The 21,429-nt window shown below is 36.6% G+C and overlaps 1 protein-coding gene across 1 annotated transcript in view; it reads right to left on the bottom strand.

Annotated features, from left to right (window-relative positions):
- Nsf (N-ethylmaleimide sensitive factor, vesicle fusing ATPase) overlaps positions 1–21,429 on the bottom strand; it is a 148,834-nt gene that overhangs the window by 58,735 nt on the left and 68,670 nt on the right. The window contains exons 9-12 of the mRNA XM_046421262.2: positions 11,386–11,585; positions 3,790–3,955; positions 2,994–3,068; positions 2,325–2,512 (exon numbers count right to left, since the gene is read on the bottom strand). Coding sequence (XP_046277218.1) covers positions 2,325–2,512; positions 2,994–3,068; positions 3,790–3,955; positions 11,386–11,585 — 629 coding nt within the window. The remainder of the gene's footprint in view (positions 1–2,324; positions 2,513–2,993; positions 3,069–3,789; positions 3,956–11,385; positions 11,586–21,429) is intronic.

The following is a 21,429-nucleotide window of genomic DNA, read 5'->3' as shown; positions in this document are numbered from 1 at the left end:
TTGGGCCCACAGACCACGGTTTGCTGACTTCTGGTCTAGAATCATTGACAGGATGTACCCCAGTAGTTTCAACAGACTTGACCTCTCTCTTCAGGCTTTTATTATTTCCTGCCTGTTATAAAAGTTCCCTTCTCTTGTCTTATGTCATTGACTCTACTCCCCTAAATACTCCACTTGACACAGCTGCCAGACTGATACGGTTTTAACAATATTTCACTGCTATTCTTAAAACTCTTCAATGGCTTAGCACTACTGGCAGAAAAATAAAGTCCATATTTTTAGTAGAGTATATAAAAGACTCTTTGTGCTCCATCCCTTGCTTTAGTCATCTGACTTATACAACAATGTTTCTCTCCTAGTACCCCTTCCCTGACTTCTGTGCTGAAGCAGTACCAAATTACTCAACACATCATGCTGTTTTATGTCCCTGATCCTTGGCATATGATTTTCCTTCTACCCACTAAGAGACGTTCATATCCACATAGATAATTGCTCTGTGGTTTCTCTCACCCTATGTTGACCACACCTGATACTTTTTAACTTCCTTACCTTGCATATACTTTCAATGACTGGATAGGGAGGATCAGACTGGGAGCTACTCAATGGCAGGCAATTTACTTCTCTGCAATTATAGCATTAACTCCTAGCACAGTGCACAGTATACTGTAGACACTGAATAAATCTATTTGGACCAAAGTCAACTGGAGGCATTCTAATAATACATTACTATTTCAGGAAGAAAGAGAGCACATCATTCTTGAAAGGGAGAATCAGAAAAAGTTGGAGGACAGAGTAGCATATGAGACAGGTAAATATAGAGGGTAAAGATCCTCAAATAAGGGGAAAAAAAAAAGAGCAGAGAAGTTGAAAAATAAATTAATGTCTGATAACTAGTAACCATCAAGTATTTTGGTTGGCTGAAGTATATGGAGAATAATCAGGAAAACATCTGGAAGAGCTAATTATAGGCAGACCTAGAGAACTTTAAAGACCAGGCTAAGAAATATTTATTTTGCTCTGAAAATAACAGAGTCATGAAGGGTAGAATGATCATGATCTGAGATGGGAAAGTTAGTCAAAGAGAAGATGGGTGGTGGCAGTTGTTGAGAGCCATAGCCGAGTCGGGATGGTGCAGTGAAAACTGAAGGATACTGAATAATACCTGCAAATGACATGATATGGGACACAGAAGTAGCAGCAATTAAAGATAATCCTGAATTTTTAAGTCTGAGAATAAACAGTGAAATAGAAGCAGGAAGAAAAGTAAAAAATGGTATTTGGTTTTGGAAAATTAAATATGAGACATGAGAAAACATGGGTGGGAGCATTTAAAATGAATCTGAAAGAAGGAAATAGATATGTTCAAGAAATGAGATATAAATCTGGGAGTCATCTGTCTATAGTTGATAACTAAAAACTGAAGAAAGGAGCTAGGATCAAGAACACTTTATTTATCAAACCTATCAAAAGAAAAGCATAGAGGTATGTATTTCTGCCATAGTGTCTATAACATTATTGTAATAATTTGCAAACATGTTTGCTTCCCTGACTTTGAACCCTTTGAGAGAAGAGGTCATGATTTATTATCTTGCATCTCCAGCCTATTATTTCAAAATTGCAAGTATCTGGCATATTTGCTAAATGTAGCAATCTCTATAGTTCTAATATCCAACTTATGATATATTAAGGTACAAATGAATATGGTGCAAAGATTTTTTTATTTTTTATTTTATTTTTTTGGTACTGGGGATTGAATCCAGGGGCTCTTAACCACTGAGCCACATTCCCTGCACTGCCCCACCACCTTTTATTAAATTAGAGACAGGGTCTCAATGAGTTGCTTAGTGCCTTGCTAACTTGCTGAGGCTGGCTTTGAACTTGAGATCCTCCTGCTCAGCCTCCCGAGCCACGGAATTATAGGCATGTGACACTGCACCCAGTCCAGTGCAAAGATTTCTAAAAACTTCAAAATCTTTAATTCAAGGGCTAGGAGTGTGGCTTAGTGGCAGAATGCTTTCCTAGTGCACATGAGGCCCTGGGTTTAATCCCCAATAACACATACACAAAAAAATAAGTAAATGAAACCTTTGCTGTATGCATCTGTGTACGATGAAGGCAAAATAAGGTAGTGGTTACTACTGGTAGCATTGTCTTTCTTTCTGGTATTCTAAAGATTGAGCAGTGGACACTTAATTCTTACTTCTTTATCATCTCTTTTCTCTATCAGAAGTCAGTCTACCTGCCTTGGCATGCTTGATAGGAAAAAGAATGTGAGCATGGTACTAAGAGAACTGCAAACACCTAGTTGAGTTGGTTTTCCTGACCTTTATGTGTCTGTTCATAGCAGTGGATTGTGCTGCTCGCACCAGACCCTCCAATTCAGCACCACTGAAATTCTTGGTCTCCACAGCTAATTCTTTAATGTCTACATCAGCAGAGAGTAACTGATGTCCTCTCATTCTTGCTGTGTGGATGTGAAGGATCTGTAGTCGACCTTTCTCATCTGGCAAGCCTGAAAAAAATGAAAGAGACATACATTTGCTTACTCTCAAGAGCCCATAAGACTGGGGATGTGGGCTGGGGATGTGGCTCAAGCGGTAGCGCGCTCGCCTGGCATGCGTGCAGCCCGGGTTTGATCCTCAGCACCACATACAAACAAAGATGTTGTGTCTGCCGAAAACTAAAAAATAAATATTAAAATTCTCTCTCTCTCTCTCTCTCTGAAAAAAAAAAAAGAAAGAAATTGTCTTTAAAAAAAAAAGACATAATTATAATCCTAATGCTTTTCTTCTAGGTACTCAAGCATGCAAACACCTTCTTCTCGTGATATAGAATTTTTTTTCTCTTCTATAGAAATAAAATTTTCTAACAAAATTTAAATTAGGTGATATTGCTCCTCTTAATGAACTCTGAATGCTATAAGCATTTACATGTGCACACAGAACACATGTGTGCATGCACACAGCACAGCCATCAGTGACAGATCTACTTACCTATCTCCATTTTAACTTCCAGTCTTCCAGGTCGAAGGAGAGCCTCATCTATCAGATCTGGTCTATTGGTCATTCCTGAAAGCAGATGTGAAAACAAAGTGACAAACAAATGATCAGAGTTTGAAAATAATATAAAATGTCCCTTCAGTATATGTAATAGTAATTTCTCTAACAAGCTAAGAAGACATTTTATAAAAGTCAAATAGTAAACCAATTTATTCTCAAATAAAAACCAACATTCAGTCTTGATCTATTCTAATGAAAATATCAGGAGATTTCGCTTTAGTATTTCACCACTTTACAAGCAAACAGAATACAAAAGTAATGAAAACTTTCAATAATTAAAAAGAAAATTTCAGGTTCAGAGAAGGTAAATGACCTGTTAAGGTGATGGGGGCAATGTGAACATAAACTCTCTGATTTCAAAGTCCTTCCCATTTTTTAGGCCAGTCCTAAACCTTCATAAAACAGCTCTGCACACCCCATCCAAAATCATCAGGAAGTAGCCCAGGACATAAAACAGTTAAAAAAAATAGTGACAATAGTGATGTAGAATCTGAGGGCCTTGGGGGCCTGCTGTAATGCAGGTTGAAAACCACTGCATCACACAGCACTGCCTTTTTCATTAAACCTACAATTCACTAAAACCCAACTTTTATTTATCCTATTAAAACTCAAAATGCAAATAGTCTTCAACATCACTTGATTCTAAGTTGGAGACAATGACACAATTACAACCTACACAGATCTCATGTTTTTGGAAGACTAGAACTTTCCTAAATGAAAATATACATACCAATGACAAGGATATTGTTCAGCTGTTCTACCCCATCAATTTTGGACAGCAACTGGTTGACGACAGTGTCATGAACTCCAGTGCTACCAGCCATGCTCCCTCTCTGCTTGCAGATGGCATCAATTTCATCAAAGATGATGATGTGCAAACCACTGTTAGCACCAAGCTATTAAGGGAAGAAATTATGTTAAAGGTCACAATTTAAATGTATTATTAAACAAATTAATCAAAAAAGCAAAACAAAGCTTTCAACAGTTTGATTTCACTCTAGTATGACTAATAAATGTAGCAAATATAATTTAATCACAGTTGATGCCCTCTCAAAGGTATTAGAACTCTATTTTCAGAATTCTACAAACTGAAAAGACATTCCTGAACCTCACATTTAACAGTCATAAAACAAAAATATACTGTTATATAGTATTTATATACATATATATAAAGTAAACAGTCCATCAAATAACTAAATATGAATTTATATGTATGTCTTATCTTACTACTTGAAAGAAGAATTCTTACACCTCTCAGATGCATTTGTTAAGTCAGTGAGGAGCAACTTCCTCCCATTTTCCCTGGGTTTGGGTGAGAGGACTGTCCCAAAAGCAGTAAGTTTAATGTTTATTTTGCCATATTATATAGCTAACGATTAACTCCACCCAGGAGGTGGCTGGGAATTGGGCAAATGATGAAGAAACTGAACATGATTCAAATTTACTTACATCACATGAAAACAGATTATTTTTCTCTAAGAGTAAAGTAGGAACAGAGAAATGGTTTATAAGAACATGGTAAAGGGGTCCTATTTCTTCTGCATAGTGATTTCTGCTTTGGTACTATAAACAGCCATCATTAAAAGACATTAATTTATGTTTATCAATTTCTGACCTTTAATAGATACAAATACTTTTTTGGGGTGTGGTGCTGGGGATTGAACGCAGGTCCTTGTGCATTCAAGGCAAGCACTCTACCAACTGAGCTGTATTCCTAGCATGAAACAAATACTTTTGAATGTTAATTTATTAGACTAAATTAACACACACCTTCTAACAATTTATATTCAATTAAGCCACCTATTAGGGACCAAAGGAAGAAGAACACGCTAGAAATGTTTTCTTTTTCTTAAAAATTTTAATTGACACGTAATAACTGCACATGTTTATGGGGTACAGTGTGATACTGCAATATATACATATTGCACTCTAATGTAGAGTGATCATACCAGGGTAACTGGCAAATCTAACACTTCAAACACTTATCATTTCTTTGTGTTGGAAATATTCAAAATCCTCTCTACCAGCTATTTTGAAATATACAGCTAATTCTTGTCAGCCATAGTTCTTTTTCTTTCTTTTTTATTTTTAACACAAAAAAGAACCTTAGGAGCTGGGCACAGTGGCACATACCTGTAATCCAGCCACTCTGGGAGGCTGAGACAGAGAATTGCAAGTTTGAGGTTGGTCTTACCAACTTAGTGAGATCCTGTCTCAAAATAAAATAAAAAGGGGTGGGGATACAGCTCAATGATACAGTGGTAGAGCACCCCTGGGTTCAATATCCCAACCCCCCCACATATTGGGGATTAAAATAAAGCAAAACAGAAAAAAATAAACATAACCTAAATATAACAGTACATGAATAATATAAATTAAATGATGAGCATAGTGAGATTGAGGATTATGAGGCTAAAATTGTTTTATTATAAAAGTAATAAGTGTATTAACTGAGAAAAAGTTGTAAAATACAAATAAAGTTTAAAAATAACTACATTGGATCACCTAAAGATAACTGCTATTAACATTCTACAGATTTAATTCTACATTTTAAATTTAATTTAAAAATTGAAAATTCACTGTACCTTGTATTCTCTTGAATGTTAACTATTCTTTAAGAACAATTCCAAATAGCTATTTTTATTTCTAATTGCAAAATATATGACTATAGAAAATTTAGAAAAATATAAAAAAAATCGAGATCACAATCACCTCAAAGTCAATCAGCCAAGATGCTGCTATATAATATTTTATATTCTGCTCTATTAAGTCCAGTCTTTATCTTAAATCCTTTTCCATAACTACCCAATGATTTTTAATAGCTTTATACTAGTTCATTATGACTATTTCCACGGTTTAACTCCCGTACTCTGCATTAATTCCTTATTATATATATATAATGATTCACAATATATATATGATTATTTTCTAAAGGCAATTGTTAGGTCAAAGGTTTGCTGAGTATTTTAAGGAACGTGAGAAGGGTGTCAAACACTTTTCCAGAAAGGTTTTCTCAATTTATAATCCCACCACGGACTATGACAGTGCCTGTTTTGGCAGAGATTCACAAATAATGAATATTAGAAACATTTAAAAAGTAATTCTCCAGCTGGTGTTGTGGCTCAGTGGTAGAGTACTTGTCTTGCATGTGTGAGGAACTGGGTTTGATCCTCAGCATCAAATAAAAATAAATAAGTAAAATAAATATATTGTGTCAATCTATAACTAAAAATATTTTTTTAAAAGTAATTCTCAATCTGACAGATAAACAGTGGCATCCTTTTGTGAGTTTTTTTTTTTAATTTTTATTTTTCAGTGTTAGGGATTGATCTTTCTATAAACCTTTAAATCACATTTGTCTAAATACAGGCTGAAGAGGCTAGAAGTTTTGCATCCCCCACCACCACCAAGCCAGGGCCTCACACCTGCTGGGCAAGTGCTCTATCACTCAGCTATACCCAGCCCTGTAAATTACATTTTTCATCATTGTGAGTTCTCTTATTTGATGTCTTCTGTACATTTTTCTACTAGAATTTAAAGTTTTTATTATTGCTTTATAAAAAGTGTTTTATGAAGGAAATTATTATATTTGTTGCAAATATTTTATCCCAGTTTGCCATTTGACTTGATAAGTGAAGGTTTGTTTGTTTGGTACCAGGGATTTAACCTAGGAGCACTTAACCTCTGAGCCATAACCCCAGCCCTTTTTTATATTTTATTAGAGACAGGGTCTTGCTGAGTTGCTTATTCCTCACTATTTGCTGAGGCTGACCTTGAATTTGTGATCCTCTAGCCTCAGCCTCCTGAGCCACTGAGATCACAGGTGTGCACCACTGTGCCTGGCAAGTGAAGATTTTCATACTATTTAAACAGTCAACATTATTAGTTTTTATTTTTTCTATGTTTTCTATTACATTAAGCCTTAAAATTCTTACCCATTACAGACACTAATGGTCATCTACCTTTACTGCTCTTTAAATTAATTATACTACATACAATCATACAATTCTTTTTTTTTGTTTTTGGCACCAGAGATTGAACCCAGGGATGTTTAACCACTGAGCCACATCCCCAGCCCTTTTTTGTATTTTATTTAGAGACAGGGTCTTGCTGAGCTGCTAAGTACCTCACTAAGTTTCTGAGGTCAGATTTGAACTCGTGATTCTCCTGCTTCAGCCTCCCGAGTTGCTGGGATTTCAGGCATGCACCACTGCACCCGGCCATTACATACAATTCTTTATCTGGGATATTTTATTTTTGAGCCACATCTCCAGCTTACCCCAAGTGAGGTAAGAATTCAAATAATTCTTCAAATAGTTAACTAACTGACCCAATACTATTGACTAAGTAACCTTTTCTTTCTCCACTGGTTGAGATGCCATCTTTACCAGGCTTTGGATTTTATGCATTCTAGATATTACCAGTTCATCTGTTCTGTCCTGGGATTCACAGATGTTAATATCTCTGTAACTATAGTAGTAGGTTAGGCAGGTTTTTCAAGACTTTTTCAAGACTATCTTGGCTCTTTCCAACCATATTACTCTATCAGATAAAAAACAGCCTCCACCAATTATAAACAAGAGAGTAAGAAAAAAAAAGAGGAATTCAAGCTTTGATTAGAATTAGACTAAATCCTGAAAATAGTTTAGGAAACACTAATATTATATTCTTATTTGGGTGGTAGGTCTATTAATCTACACACATGTTAAAATTCATAAAACCATACACCAGAAGAGAAAAAAAACAATTTTACTGTATTACAATAATACCAAAACAGGTAAATATCTTATTGTAACATTCATATTTGGAGTACTGTTCATTTTTTAATGCACTTCTATGTGAGATGATAGTCATACAATAATAAACATTTCCAAAATTTAACTAGGTTTTATTATTTTTTTCCCTGAACATTACTTATAAATTGTTCACCTTTCATAAATATTTTAAAAATTAAGTTCAAATCTGAAAAAAAATACAACTTAGTTTCTCAATATCATTATATTTATAGTGTAGATGTCTAGTGATAAATGAGAGCTTGCTTCCTTAAAAATTCAACACCAAAAATATTCATCTTTCCATCTGTAGAAAAGATTGGGAATGAAAAATCAGAACTATAAGCTTAGACTTGCCAAAGAAATTCTATGTAGAAGGGTATTAACTCTTGCCATCTTTAGTGTAAAAGAAGGATGTTCTTGTTTGTGACTGAAAATTGTGAGATTTTACTTAATTTTTTAAAAATATTTTTAGGTGCAGATGGACACAATACCTTTATTTTATTTATTTGTACGTGATGTTGAGGATTGAACCCAGTGCCTCACATGTGCTACTACTGAGCTACCAAACCCAGCCCTTCACTTGATTTTTAAAAGATATTTTTATTCATGTTTATCTGCTCAATATAGCAAGAAACAAAAAAGTGGTATAATGTATGAATTTTACTGTCAGTGTGCCTTGTGTTGCAGCTGGAATCACAACTTCCTTTTCAGTCCAACCCCCAAAATCACCTATGTGGACAGGGAAGCTAAAGACAATAAGAACACTGTGTGTGATTAAATGATCACAGGAGTAATCTGTCCTAAACATAATTCAGTACAATTCTGACCTTTTCAAAACCTTACTAATCTTTTGACCTGTCATCAGGTCCCTTCCCCAACCAGACTGCACAATAACATCAATTTTTACAGGTGTGTTACTTAAATAAAGGCAAATTCTTATTACAATAAATTAAAAATCAGGTAAGGAAGGATATCAAGATTAATGTTCACAGATTAATATAGCTGAATCATCAATAAAGCCTTTACCAAAGGATCTGAATTTCCACAATGCAATCTACTTTAGTTCATTGGCTTCTAGCTCTGTTTTTAACCAACTGCAGTCTTTCCCCATAGAAACAGAGCCGATGCTGTTGAGCCCCTGGCAACAGCCTTTGAAAGTGGCTGTTCTATATTTAACTAGTTTGACCTATATGCAAGTGTTCATCTTCATCAGCCTGGACTGTCCAGAATCACTGAGGGGATGCTTTTTATTATGTAACACACTTATCCTCTGTGGGATTACTTGGGTATAGCAAGCCTTTTCTGGACATAAAGATTTGAGAAAGATATCACTAAAAAGGCTGGCTCTGATTAAAATCTGTCTAGAAAGTCTTTGCCAATCTACTCCCCCCCCCACCCCAGTTATGGGGATCAAACCCAAGGGAGCTTTACCACTGAGCTTCATCCCCAGCTCATCACCCTTTTTAAAAAATTTTGTGACAGGGTCTCACTAAGTTGTTGAGGCTGGCCTTAAGCTTGTGATCCTATGCTTCAGCCTCCCAAGTTGCTGGGATTACAGGCATGGGCCAGTGCATCTGGCTGTCAAACTGCCTGCAAGTTTAAAAACAACACCCAAGTTACCTATGTAGCCATGTGGAAACTATCATAACTAAGGTATTACAAAATTCTTCTTTACATGGCATTTTAACTTACCTGTGCCTATAATCATCAGGGTCCATTAGACTCATTTCAGGTTTTTTTCTTTTTTGAACAGTTCAAACTATTTATAAAGACTGATATTTTGTATCTTTTCCTTTTTACAAAACTTCCAAAGAATAAAAAGGAAAATATATTTTTAAAAATAGAATAATGCTCATTCTATCTTTCAATAACCATTGAATCTTCTTATAAATCTAAAATACATTATGCTGTTGCATCATTCCTAAAAATTATGTCACTGTCATTAATTATTTTCAACTATACTAAAATAAAAAGAAAATGGTGCACTCCTATAATCCCAACAGCCCAGGAGGCTGAGGCAGGAGGATTGGAAGTTTGTAGCCAGCGTTAGACCCTTTCTCAAAAAAAAAAAAAAGTGCTGGGGATGTAACTTAGTGGTAAACCACAAAGTGCCTCTAGGTTCAATCCCCAGTATCTCCTCTCACCCATCAAAAAAAGGAAGAAGAAAGGAGAAAGAGAAGAAGAAATAGTGATGAAATTATTTAGAAAAATCTTCTAAATAATAAGTGACAGTGAAATATGTCACTATGACATCACCCTTGGCCAGAATGTGGTAAAGAAAAATCAACAAAGAAGCATCTTGACTGCTCCTCAGTAGGAAATGGAATATCATACAAATATTAAAATGACTTATATGAGGCTGGGGATGTAGTTCGGCTAATACAGTGCTTGCCTTGCATGCACAAGGCCCTGGGTTCAATTCCCAGTGCCAGGGAGGGGAAAAAGACTTATATTTACCAATACAAATAGAACCCAGAAACATAATATCTCATATTTTAAAAAAATCTAGTTATTTCCTCTCAGCCCCTTAAAAATGATATTCAATGGGTGTCTTGTTTCCATTATTTCTGTTGAGGAGACAGCTGTTAGCCTCACACTGATTGGATGGGGCCTGTCATCAGGAGGGCAATCTGCTTTACTCAGCCTACCGATTCAAAAGTTAATTTAATCCTGAAACACCCACACAGACATACCCAGAATAAGGTTTGACCAAATACCTGGTCACCCTGTGGCCTAGTCAAGTTGACACATAAAATCAAACATCACAGTTAGTAAACTCTGATCCGATTTTTTTTTTTTTTGTACTGGGAATCCAACCCAGAGATGCTTACACTGAGTTACATATCCAGCCTTTTTTATTTTTTAATTTGAGACAGGGTCTCACTAAGTTGCTTAGGGACTCACTAAGTTGCTGAGGCTATCTTTGTACTTGTGATCCTCCCCTCCCAAGTCTCTGGGATTTTAGGTGAGCACCATCACACCCAGCCTCTGGTCTGATTTTTAAGTTAATTTTATTTTTTTCTAAGACTCAAATCCTTTGAGCTCTGACAACGCAATCCTGCCATTCTACTACTCTACTACTGAGCTGACTGAGTGTAAGTAAGCTAGCTTTCTGATCACGGACCTTGTGTGTGTGAATAAAATTCTGTAAGTCTATACATGGATTTACCAACCACCATCACCACCACCACCACCACCACCACCACACCCCCATCCCCCTGCTTCAAAAAGATAAATGAGTTCAAGACTTTGAAAGTAATGCGGTATAAAAGTGTCACTTGAAAATATATTCATGATCTGTTTTTGCAAAACCTTTGGCTTATACAATCATCTCCCTTTACGTTATGAACAGGTGGATAATGACATCTGCTCACATCATGTAAATCCCACATAATCTCTGGGGTAGTGTAAAATATAAACTAAGTACTAAGTAAACTTAACCTATAAGCTGTTTGAAAATATAGAACACAATAACAAATTTGCCTCCATAACTCTGATTTTATTCATCATATAAGTGGGAACACATTTTTACTAAGTTATAGTTACATTACCCTCCTTTGCTCCTCTTCAGCATCAGCAAAAAGTTTGCGAATGTTAGCCTCTGATTCTCCCACATATTTGTTGAGGATTTCTGGCCCATTGACCACTTTGGGCTCTCTTGCATTCAACATCTTGCCAATCTGTCGAGCCAAGAGAGTCTTACCACAACCTGGGGGCCCGTATAACAGAATGCCTTTAACATGTTTACAACCTGAAAAAGAAAAGAAAACAGTCTTACACCATCTAAAATACAAGTAAGACATTTAAGGGAAGGTTTTCTTTCTTCTTCATACGTACTTAAAGTAAAACACAGTAGTGCTATTTACATATATTAACATCCAGGTGCCATGAACAGAACAAGAATGAACAGTGTCTCTTTCTCTCTTTAAAATAAAATTCAGAAACCATTCCTAATACCAGCATTAATGTTTGAGGGGAAAAAGCTGCCAGCTAAAGGTCTTTGGAAAAATATATTAGAACTAACACTTAGAACAAACACTCCTAACTTGGAAAATGCCTCTTTGATCTAGATATGTAATTATAAGATATTAATTATTTTCATTACCTTTTAAGGTTGGGGGTGGTTAACCCAAAACAAATCTGTCATGATGTAGGCTATGGAGAGTATAATGCATAGAATTTTGGGTCCACCTGTCAAGACAAGCAGTTGAACAAAGGGGCAAGCATGCTGAATTGGATGAACATTAGAGGAATTCAAGGATCCAGATGGATGTCACCAACTCTGTGAACAAAGCTGAATTTCTTTGTGTGACTAATGTCAAATGAGGAGCATGCTTCTTTAGAGCAACCCAGGTGAAAATACAGTTTCAGAAGCAGCATTCAATTATTTTCTAGGCAGGAATTGCTAAATGCCTTAAAGATTCCATTAACAATCCAAAACAGCACAACTGAGGATAGAGACTCCCCAGGTGTCTCTAGCCAGCTCATCTATTTCATTTCTTAAAATGAAGATCTATAACCTCTGCCTGTTCCTCTGGATACCCTCCCACTTCTAACAGCTGCACAGTTAAGGTGCATGGTCTCTTTCTGATGAGTTTTTTCTTTCTACTACATATACCCAAAAAAGCACTCTGAAATAATGTGACTTCGGTGTCACAGTTATAATTACGGGTGAAAAAAGTCCTCTGGAAATGCTATGTACATATGTGTGTTTCCACAGAAAATGGTTTGTCTTTATTTGAAATGTCAGTCTGAAAAAGTACATCTTTAAGAAAAGAGTACAACAATGTATTACTTATGCAAAATAAGTTACAACTTACAACCAACTCTATTAGCAACTTTAGATTCTGAGGAGGAAGACCTTTGGTTTGCCAGTATGGTCTTTACATCTATCCTTACTTCAAGGAAAGATTTTCTTTTAAATCCTCAAAAGAACTAAGATCTGTGCTTAGAGTTTAGCTTGTAGAGAGAAGGGGGCTTAGTGAAAACCCTTGAAGACTCAGAGATATAACCCTTCTCATCACAGATTAATCCCTGACCCAAGAACCATGGCCCAATATAATGTATTCATCCTTTGACCCACCCTTCAAGCAGGAGTGGTGGGGAAATGAGGGGACAAGCCTTGAGCTTCTCCTAGGGGCCAGCACCATCAAACACTGTCAGCATCCAAGTCACTGCGACCCATGGGCTGAGGACTTTAGAACCTAGCTCCTGATCTTCTCCTCTAAGCCAACTGCAAACTATTCATATGTCTGAACCACAGCAGAGGCAGATGGGGGGAGAGGAGGAATAGGTACAAAGAAAGGACAGTCAGAAAGCAGAAAGGGAAGATTTGCTGAGTACCTGCAAAGTCCCAGGCCTTATCCTCATGCCTAGTTTCTTGACGTTTTACTTTCTCCAAGTTTATTGCCTCTCTCTTCACCCTGCTTCCATATTAAGCCATACTTTCTTGGAAGGACTCTTAATTCCCTGGCCTTTTTATATTTTGTCACGCCCATCCTGTGAGCCCTGAATACAACATGGCTTTACTGCATCCACACACTGGCCACAGAGCACCGCCAGAGAAAATTACACCACCATGCTGACTGACATCCCTCGGTGTTATGCTAGCCAATTTCAGTTCCATACTCGCTGCTTTCTCAATTCTGCATGCCACTCTTTACTTGTCTTTGTTAGCTCCTCTCTAATTCTCCTTATTAAATCTTCCCTGTTCCTTTCTTCTCAAGAGCTACTCCATGCCATTAATTCTTAGAGATGACCTAGATTCCTGATTCCTACTTCACATATTAGAAGGAGGAGGAGGAGGAGAAGGAGGGTGGGGGGAATGGGAGGAGGAAGAAGAAAAAAGATCATCAAGCACAAACTCCCTTCATCTTTCTGCTTCTCTATCTACCAACTGGTCAGCAGATGTATCCATTTTCAACTTCAACTTCAGTTCTTAAAAGAGTTTCCTTTCTCTTCTCCAAGGCTCATATTGTAATTATTCGTTTATTCGCCTTCTTCTCTATTACCTGATGCTCTACTATTCAAGGGCAAGTACTATCTTGAATTGAAAATGTCCAACATAATGCCTAACACATAATGTATACCTAATAAAGGACTGAATAACTAAATGGTGGAAAACACTCAAAGAATATGATGGAAAGGTCATTTTTCAAAATTATCTGATGCTCCTTATTTATGGAGCAATGATGTCTTTCATTGCTGAACTAATTAAAATACTGAAAGAAAAAAGACATTTTTTAATAATTGAGACTTCATTAATTTAGCAAAACAAACTTTATAACGTATAAATAACAGAATCCTAACTTTGCAATTCTTTTTAAAAAAATTTTTTTAGTTGTTAATAGACCTTTATTTATATGAGTGCTAAGAATTGAACCCAGGCCTCACACATGCCAGGCAAATGTACTACCACTGAGCCACAGTCCCAGCCCCAGACCCTGCAATTCTTTTTGTACATGGAAAATGCTCAGTTTACTGCATTTCGAATTCAACCGAATCAGATCTTATAAAATAAGTAATTCACAAAGCATTACCCTGAAGGTAAAGAGAAAAACAGACAAGATGCATACATGTAGATCTTATTTTATATATATATATATATATATATATATATATATATGTGTGTGTGTGTGTGTGTGTGTGTGTATGTGTGTATAGATAGACAGATATGTATATAAGTGACAGAACATATTCAATATAACATCAATAGGGATGTCTTAGAAGTTCTAGTCTGCGTTAGTACTATAATTCTTTTAGGATCTCAAGTAAGCACTTCAAAAATATACAATGACATGTGAAGATTTTCAAAATCCACTTCCACAAAGGAACTGGTTACTTGAATAAGCAGTGGAAATGGGACTTTGTTATGACTATTATTATTATGGTCTATTCTGACTTATTAAATAAGCATTGGTCTCTAATTTTAAATGAGTCATAAAAACTAATTCCATTCAACAAAAGTGTATTAAGCTCCTGTTTAGACTAGGTACTAAGGTAGGTGTTAGGGATACAAACATGAAAAAGACAGTCCCTACCTGCAGGGCATTTATGGCTTAGCAGGAAAGACAGAAATAAAAATAAGTTATCTATAATTTAATATGACATATCAGAGATATGTATGAAATGGTTTTGGAATCTAGCCAGGAGAGACTGATTCTGCCAGGGTGATGGCAGAAAATTAGGATAGGACACAGGGGAAGAGGTAACATAAAATCTGGGCCTAAAAGGATGAGTAGGTTTGTGGCTGGACAGCAGAGAGGAAATGGCATCAAAAAGGGAAAGACTCACACGGTCAAAGGCATAGAACTATGGATATGGAAGCTGTTCTCTCAAAACAGCCAGTGGCAACTAGAGCTTTTGAGGGGAAGACAGTCCTAAGGAGACGGGGCTGTGGCAGGTCTTGACACCATGAGTTTTTAACTTGTTTTGTAGGCAATGAGATGTGATAAAAGCTAACTCTGCTGGCAGGATAGAGGAAGGACTGGGAAACAAAGGTGCAGAGGGTGGAAGGCTGGTTGGAGGAATGTTTTTAACCTTTTTCTAGAGACACTGACTCTCCATTATTTTTGCTAGTTGAGTTTTCATACCACTCCTAGTCCTCTGGAAGCACTTGAGCAAATGGGTCCAGAGGTCTCAGAAGGACACCTTCCACTGTTGCTGACACCCCAGCTTTCTCCTGAGCTTCTCCAGGACATCAAAGCCTGGTTCTGATTCTGGGCAGCCTCTGATCTTTAGCTGCTGGACTGTCTGACTGCTGAGCTGTGCTGACTGCTGCTCCCTTTTTTTTTTTTTTTTTTTTTTGCCTTTGCTTTATCTTAATATCATGCAAGTCCCTCATAACACAGAAATCAGTACCTGGGTTAGTGAATTAAATTTAAATAGCAAAGGGAGGGTATAAAAGTAAAAAATCAGTGGAACTGATTTAAACTGTCTCATTCTCTCATTCTATTTCTCACTTCCTTTCCCATGGAATAGTCTAATGGAGCCCTCCACCCTCTGAAAAATGCACATGTACAAAATTTGCATAAAATTTTGAGGGGATTCTTAAAGTCTTTGAGGTCAGTCTACGGAATTCAAATTAAAAACCATGAAAGTACTATAATCAAGACAAGAGAGAGACTAGGAGTAGAAAGTCAATAGTCATAAAAAAGAGTAGGAAAAGAAAGAAAAGGAAGACACGGAAGCTATTCATTACAGCACAGAGACAAAGGAGAAATCAGAGAAGGAGAAGTCAATGTTGGCCGTATGGTTTCTAGCCGGGGCACAAGGGTAAAATGATGACAACCTCAGAGACACCAAAAAGATGGCAAGAGGAGGAGCCAGTTTGAGGAAAGTATCACTTTGTTTTTGGCTATAAGGCATTTGAGATTTGGGCAGTAATGCCCATTAAAAATATAGGCTGAAAACTCAGAAAAGATATCAGAGCTACTGGTTCTGACATCTTAAGATATTTTTGGATGCTTGCTCTGGGCACATAAAAAGCCACAAAATGTTTTAGGCAGAGAAATGTGATGAAAGGGACACATGCTGCAGTGATAGGTGATGAGGCATGGGACAAAGCCACTGGATATAAAAATCCAGAAGTTAATACTGACTGAGGCCACAGGATCTTAGATCAGGTCAGAGCATTTTGGGTTGAGGTACCCTTCTTTTTACATAGAAGGAAGCTGAGGAGTCTAAGCAGGCATGGAGTTCACATTCTCAGGAACTCCAGCAACACAGAGGGATTCGGGGGGTGGGTGGGGGGACCAGCTTGCCAGGATGCCTCTCCTTCTGAGACTAGTTAAATTCAGGAAGAATAGGAAGCAAGCTGAGGTTCACTATATGAAGCAGGGGCCAGCTAGATCATCTACAAAATAAGGCATGAGAAGAGGATATTGGGTGATGTGGTAAAGAACACAGGGAATTAGGAAATACATGGGAAAATGTGCCTGAGCAGATGGATGCCATTATGTAAGTGAATTCAGCATATGAGATTCAGGTCATTGAGGGACTATCCTCTTGTAATTATATAAGCAAGTCAGTGTTAGGTAAGGTGTAGATTCTTATTCAACTCTATAAATGTAAGTTTCACGTAAGCATGCATAAAAATCTTGACTTTTTTGGTTTTAGCCCTCCCCCATACTTTTCCAAAACTAAGTCCTAAAGATTTGCTACAGGAGCTAGGTGCACTGGCACATGCCTGTAATCCCAGCAACTCAGGATGCTGAGACAGGATCATTCAGAGTTCGAAGCCATCCTCAGGAGCTTAGCAAGACCTTGTCTGAAAATAAAAAATAAAGAAAAAGGCCTGGGATGTGGCTCAGTGGTTATGTGTCCCTGAGCTCAATCCCTGGTACCCATCTCCCCGCCACCCCCCCCCCAAAATTAGCTCTATGAGGTAAATAACAGGATTAAATTAATTTGAACTTAACATATTTACAACTCAATTTTATGGCCTGATTTTCCCACCACAAGTATAAGGTAAGGTAAAAACTATTATATGCCTGTCCTAAACATTTTTATCTTTTCCACAAAATGAGGCTTTAATCTTCATTTCCAAGTTATTCCCATCTTTTCTCCTTCCTCTATAACTTATGTAAATAAGAACTATTGTGGACTATTAGTATAATCAAACAGCTCCAAAGAATCTCTTTTAATTTCCTGTGTCCAAGTACTTAACTGCTTATTTTACTAACTGTTCCTGTAACTTGGAGGAGGTGCAGACACATTGTCAATTCTTTTTTTCTTTTTTTTTTTTATTATTGGTTGTTCAAAACATTACAAAGCTCTTGACATATCATATTTCATACATTTGATTCAAGTGGGTTATAGGAACAGAAAGGCAGTTAGAAGCGAAAAGCACAATTTAAAATGGTCAAAAATAGATTTATATATGTGTTTTTGGAATTCGAGTTGCTAATTTTACACATATGTAGATAAGATAATAGGTAGTCACTATCTGCTGGTGAAATGGAAGATGGGAAAAGGCAGTGCTGGGGGTTTGAGAGAGTACAAGAGGAACTGGTCCTCTCAGAGAATAGGAGAGTAAATGGGTTGGAACAGGAAAGTACAGAAGGAATATCAGGAAATGCCTATACCAAGAAATACTGAGGGCTCACTTGACATATGGCTCATAAACTTAAAATAAGGTCAGACACCATAGTTTTGCATTTTTCTAAAACCACATTTTAAAGGCAGAGAGTACTGGCATAGAGTAGGCAGGCAGCTGAGAAACACTTGCAGCTCTGACCCACAGACAATGCAAAGCAAAGCCATAAGAGGAGAGATACGATAGACCCATAGACTGTGGAATCTAACCTGAGTAAAGAGGGAAGAGAGGACAAAAGATCTGGGAAGTAAGTGGTAAACAAACTGGAGTGAGTGAGAAGTAAGTGAGGAAAATGGGAGGAAGCTAGTGAGCAGGAAGCTCACATCTGAACTATCAAGAGCTGCACAGCTATTGGTACTGGCAAAGTGCTGGGTACAACAGAAGTGGGTGGCTGAGATGGACTGAAAGAAAAGTTCAATACACAAGAGGAGGTAAAAAATTGAGGATAGACTGTTGGACAAATCAACAGGATGCAAAAATCACCAATAATACTCCAAAGATAAAACACACAGTGTAGACTACACTTAAGAGGAATAAGTAAGGCCTACAGCTGTTGTCTGGCTCTGCCACTCATTCTTTTCTAGAAAGGTTACCTATCCTCACTCTTTCATTTTGTTCTCCAAATGTTCATGACAATGAAAAGCACTGATGTTGATTACTATATCATTAAGTAATAGTTATTATTGAAGGTATGAATAATATTAAATGCTATAAAAATAAAAGAGCAAAGGATGATACCACTATTTACTAAGGATCTAAGTTAATGAGACATTGGAAACTCACTGTAAGACTGTATTTTGTAAAGAATTTAGTACAAGATTAATAGGTTTTTTAAATCTCATTCTAGACCCCTTGTCATAAAGTATTTTAATAATTTCCTAGAATTTGAATCACAAAGCTGCATTTTAATTATATTTCACAACAGACTCCTGTCAAAAAAGGCTGAAAATATGATTTGTGGTCAGGTGCAGGATAGGTGAGGATTGACTGGATTAAATAGGAAATAAATCAGATGAAAATCTCCAGAGAACATTAAAAATTACTAGAAGCCTCAATTTCCTGACAAGTGATTCTCAGACCTGAATTTCACAAATTAGCAAAACCCCATTTTTTTTTTAAACAGGGAGAAGTGCTGTCATTGAGCTGCTTAGTTTTTATTTCATAAGGTAATTTTTAAAAAAAATCAAATCTGACACTATCAGTCATCACCATTTCATATAAGAAAATATAGTTTAATATAAAAAAGTAGAACAGTAATAATCTCAGAATAAAGGACAGTCTTTCGTATTAAATAAACACAGTTTTATGTGCATTGCTAAAAGTAGGGACTCTAGAGTCAAAGATAGTCTAAGATAGAGTCAACTTGCCTGGATTAAAACCCCCCTTTTTTTTTTCAGGAAATAACAACAGCAACTACTTTTGAAGGTTGTTACGAAGATTAAGTATAATGTCCACAAAACACTTAGCAAACTTCTTGGTATATAGTAAAAGCTCATAAATAGTGGATATTAATATTAGCCCTTTTGGGGGGGCGGGTACTAGGAACTGACTCCAGAGGTACCTTACCATTGAGCTACATCCTCCACCCTTTTTAAACTTTGAGTCAAAGGTCTCTCGAAATTGCCCAGGCTGGCCTTGAACTTGTGATTTCCTGCCCTAGCCTCCTAAGAAGCTGAGATTACAGGTTTGTGCCACTGTGCCTGACTAATATTAGTTTATTTTTATCATTTCCTGTAGATGAATGATGAAATCAAACCAGAATTCTAACTGATACATGAGAATTAGATCACTGTTAGGTGACCATAAATTTTTTAAAATATGACTATTTCGCTTTCCAAATTCCAAGATTGACTATTGTGACTATCTGGCCCCTTAAAACTTTATTTAACACTATTGTAACTGAACTTTGCAAATAACAGTACCCATTCTACTGACGAACATCAAGTTCCAAATTTAACACAGCAGTAAATGAGTTAGAATATAACATTTTCATAAATATTTTACTAGTATTTCAGTAAGTCAGAGTTCTTGGTAACTTTGGTTGTTCTTCCTCTGGACTACCATCAGAGTTGATCCTATCTGCTTCTTATGCATCACGCAGAGTCAATTCAACAGATTTCTCAAGCCTTCCACACTCTTGTAGAGTGAACAGGTAGCCCCTTCCTAAAAGCCAAGCTAGCACGACCATCAGTTCTATATGTACAGCATCCCTCTATCTTTTCTCCCCTCTGTTGTATCATGTTTATTCTCCAAAATTTCCCTCATTTCCCCAACTGCCTCAGTCTCATAGTCCCTAATTACTAGACATTAGAAAGCTGCCACTGTCCCTTTCTTAGGGAGCATCACACTGCTCTGTTGGCATTCATCATTGGTATATAGTAAAATTACCTAATTCTACTGGGAGCAACTGGGATTATTTCTGGGTACTTCACCTGAAAATGTATTTACAACACACTGGATCAACACAGCCTGTCCTTTGCCTCTCAGTTTGAGATAGATTAGCATTATATTCTTTATCAGCTTCCAGTTACCACTTTCTTAGTTGAATCACAGTTAACATTTAAACAACATATGTATTTTGGACACTGAGCCATGGGTGTTGCTGTCCAGTGATTATAATCATGCACACTTTGGTGGGGACAACTTCAAGAGGCTTCTGGGTATGTGCTATGGACAGCTTGAATGATTTATGTTCTAAGATTCTATAAAGAATAGGGTATATACATGACCACGAAAGGCATATCCAGCCCCACTGATGAAAATGAAATGTGAATTTATAAGATAGCCAATAAACTAATTATGATCTCTTTCTTTAAAATTTCCCCAGAATTACATAGCCCCACTTCTTCAACATTAGGAACAAATAGTAATGTTTACTGTTTGCAATCTTTTAAAATATTTGACAAAATGTGACAAATTTGTATTTGCTAAACTTTTTTATTTTATAAAGTAGTAAATTTTCTTGTTCTTCCTAGATGTCATCAGAGGCCAGCTGTATTAAAGAAAAATTGCCAGTCAATTTTTGGTATTCAAAAGGGGAAAAGACTATAGCAAACGCTAACTTTACATCAAGGTAAATGGAATGACAAAAAATTGTAAGTGATCTCTGCTAAATTAGCATCAGGACAGAAGTATTTAATCCATTTAATGGGAAACATGATATATAAGGACAGACTGGGAAGTGGGTTTTTAATAAGTAGTGAAGTTTAAAGGGGAATCCCAATTGATTTCCAATTCAAATGCAGGCAGATCCACCATTTGCCAAAATAAGAGGCTATCAAAAGACTAGTGACAAGTCAGGACAGTCATGAGCCTTGCAGGCTTCTCCATGCAGTTGTGCAAACCAGGTTTGAATGCTTAATTTTAAATAGTACATGCACTTGTAGAAAATACAATCATAATTAATATTTGATCTTTTGATTTAAATTTTTCATAATTTCAATTTCTCTTCTGGTTCTTTTAAAAATTGTTAATTAGAATTACAGTTATGGGTATTTTC

Source organism: Marmota monax, unplaced genomic scaffold (genome assembly GCF_021218885.2).
Source record: "Marmota monax isolate L192 unplaced genomic scaffold, Marmota_monax_Labrador192_F-V1.1 WCK01_AAM20220418_F8-fsc00322, whole genome shotgun sequence".
Classification (NCBI taxonomy): Eukaryota; Metazoa; Chordata; class Mammalia; order Rodentia; family Sciuridae; genus Marmota; species Marmota monax.
Note: the sequence above shows the minus strand (reverse complement) of the source record. Positions and strands in the feature narration are given on the sequence as shown.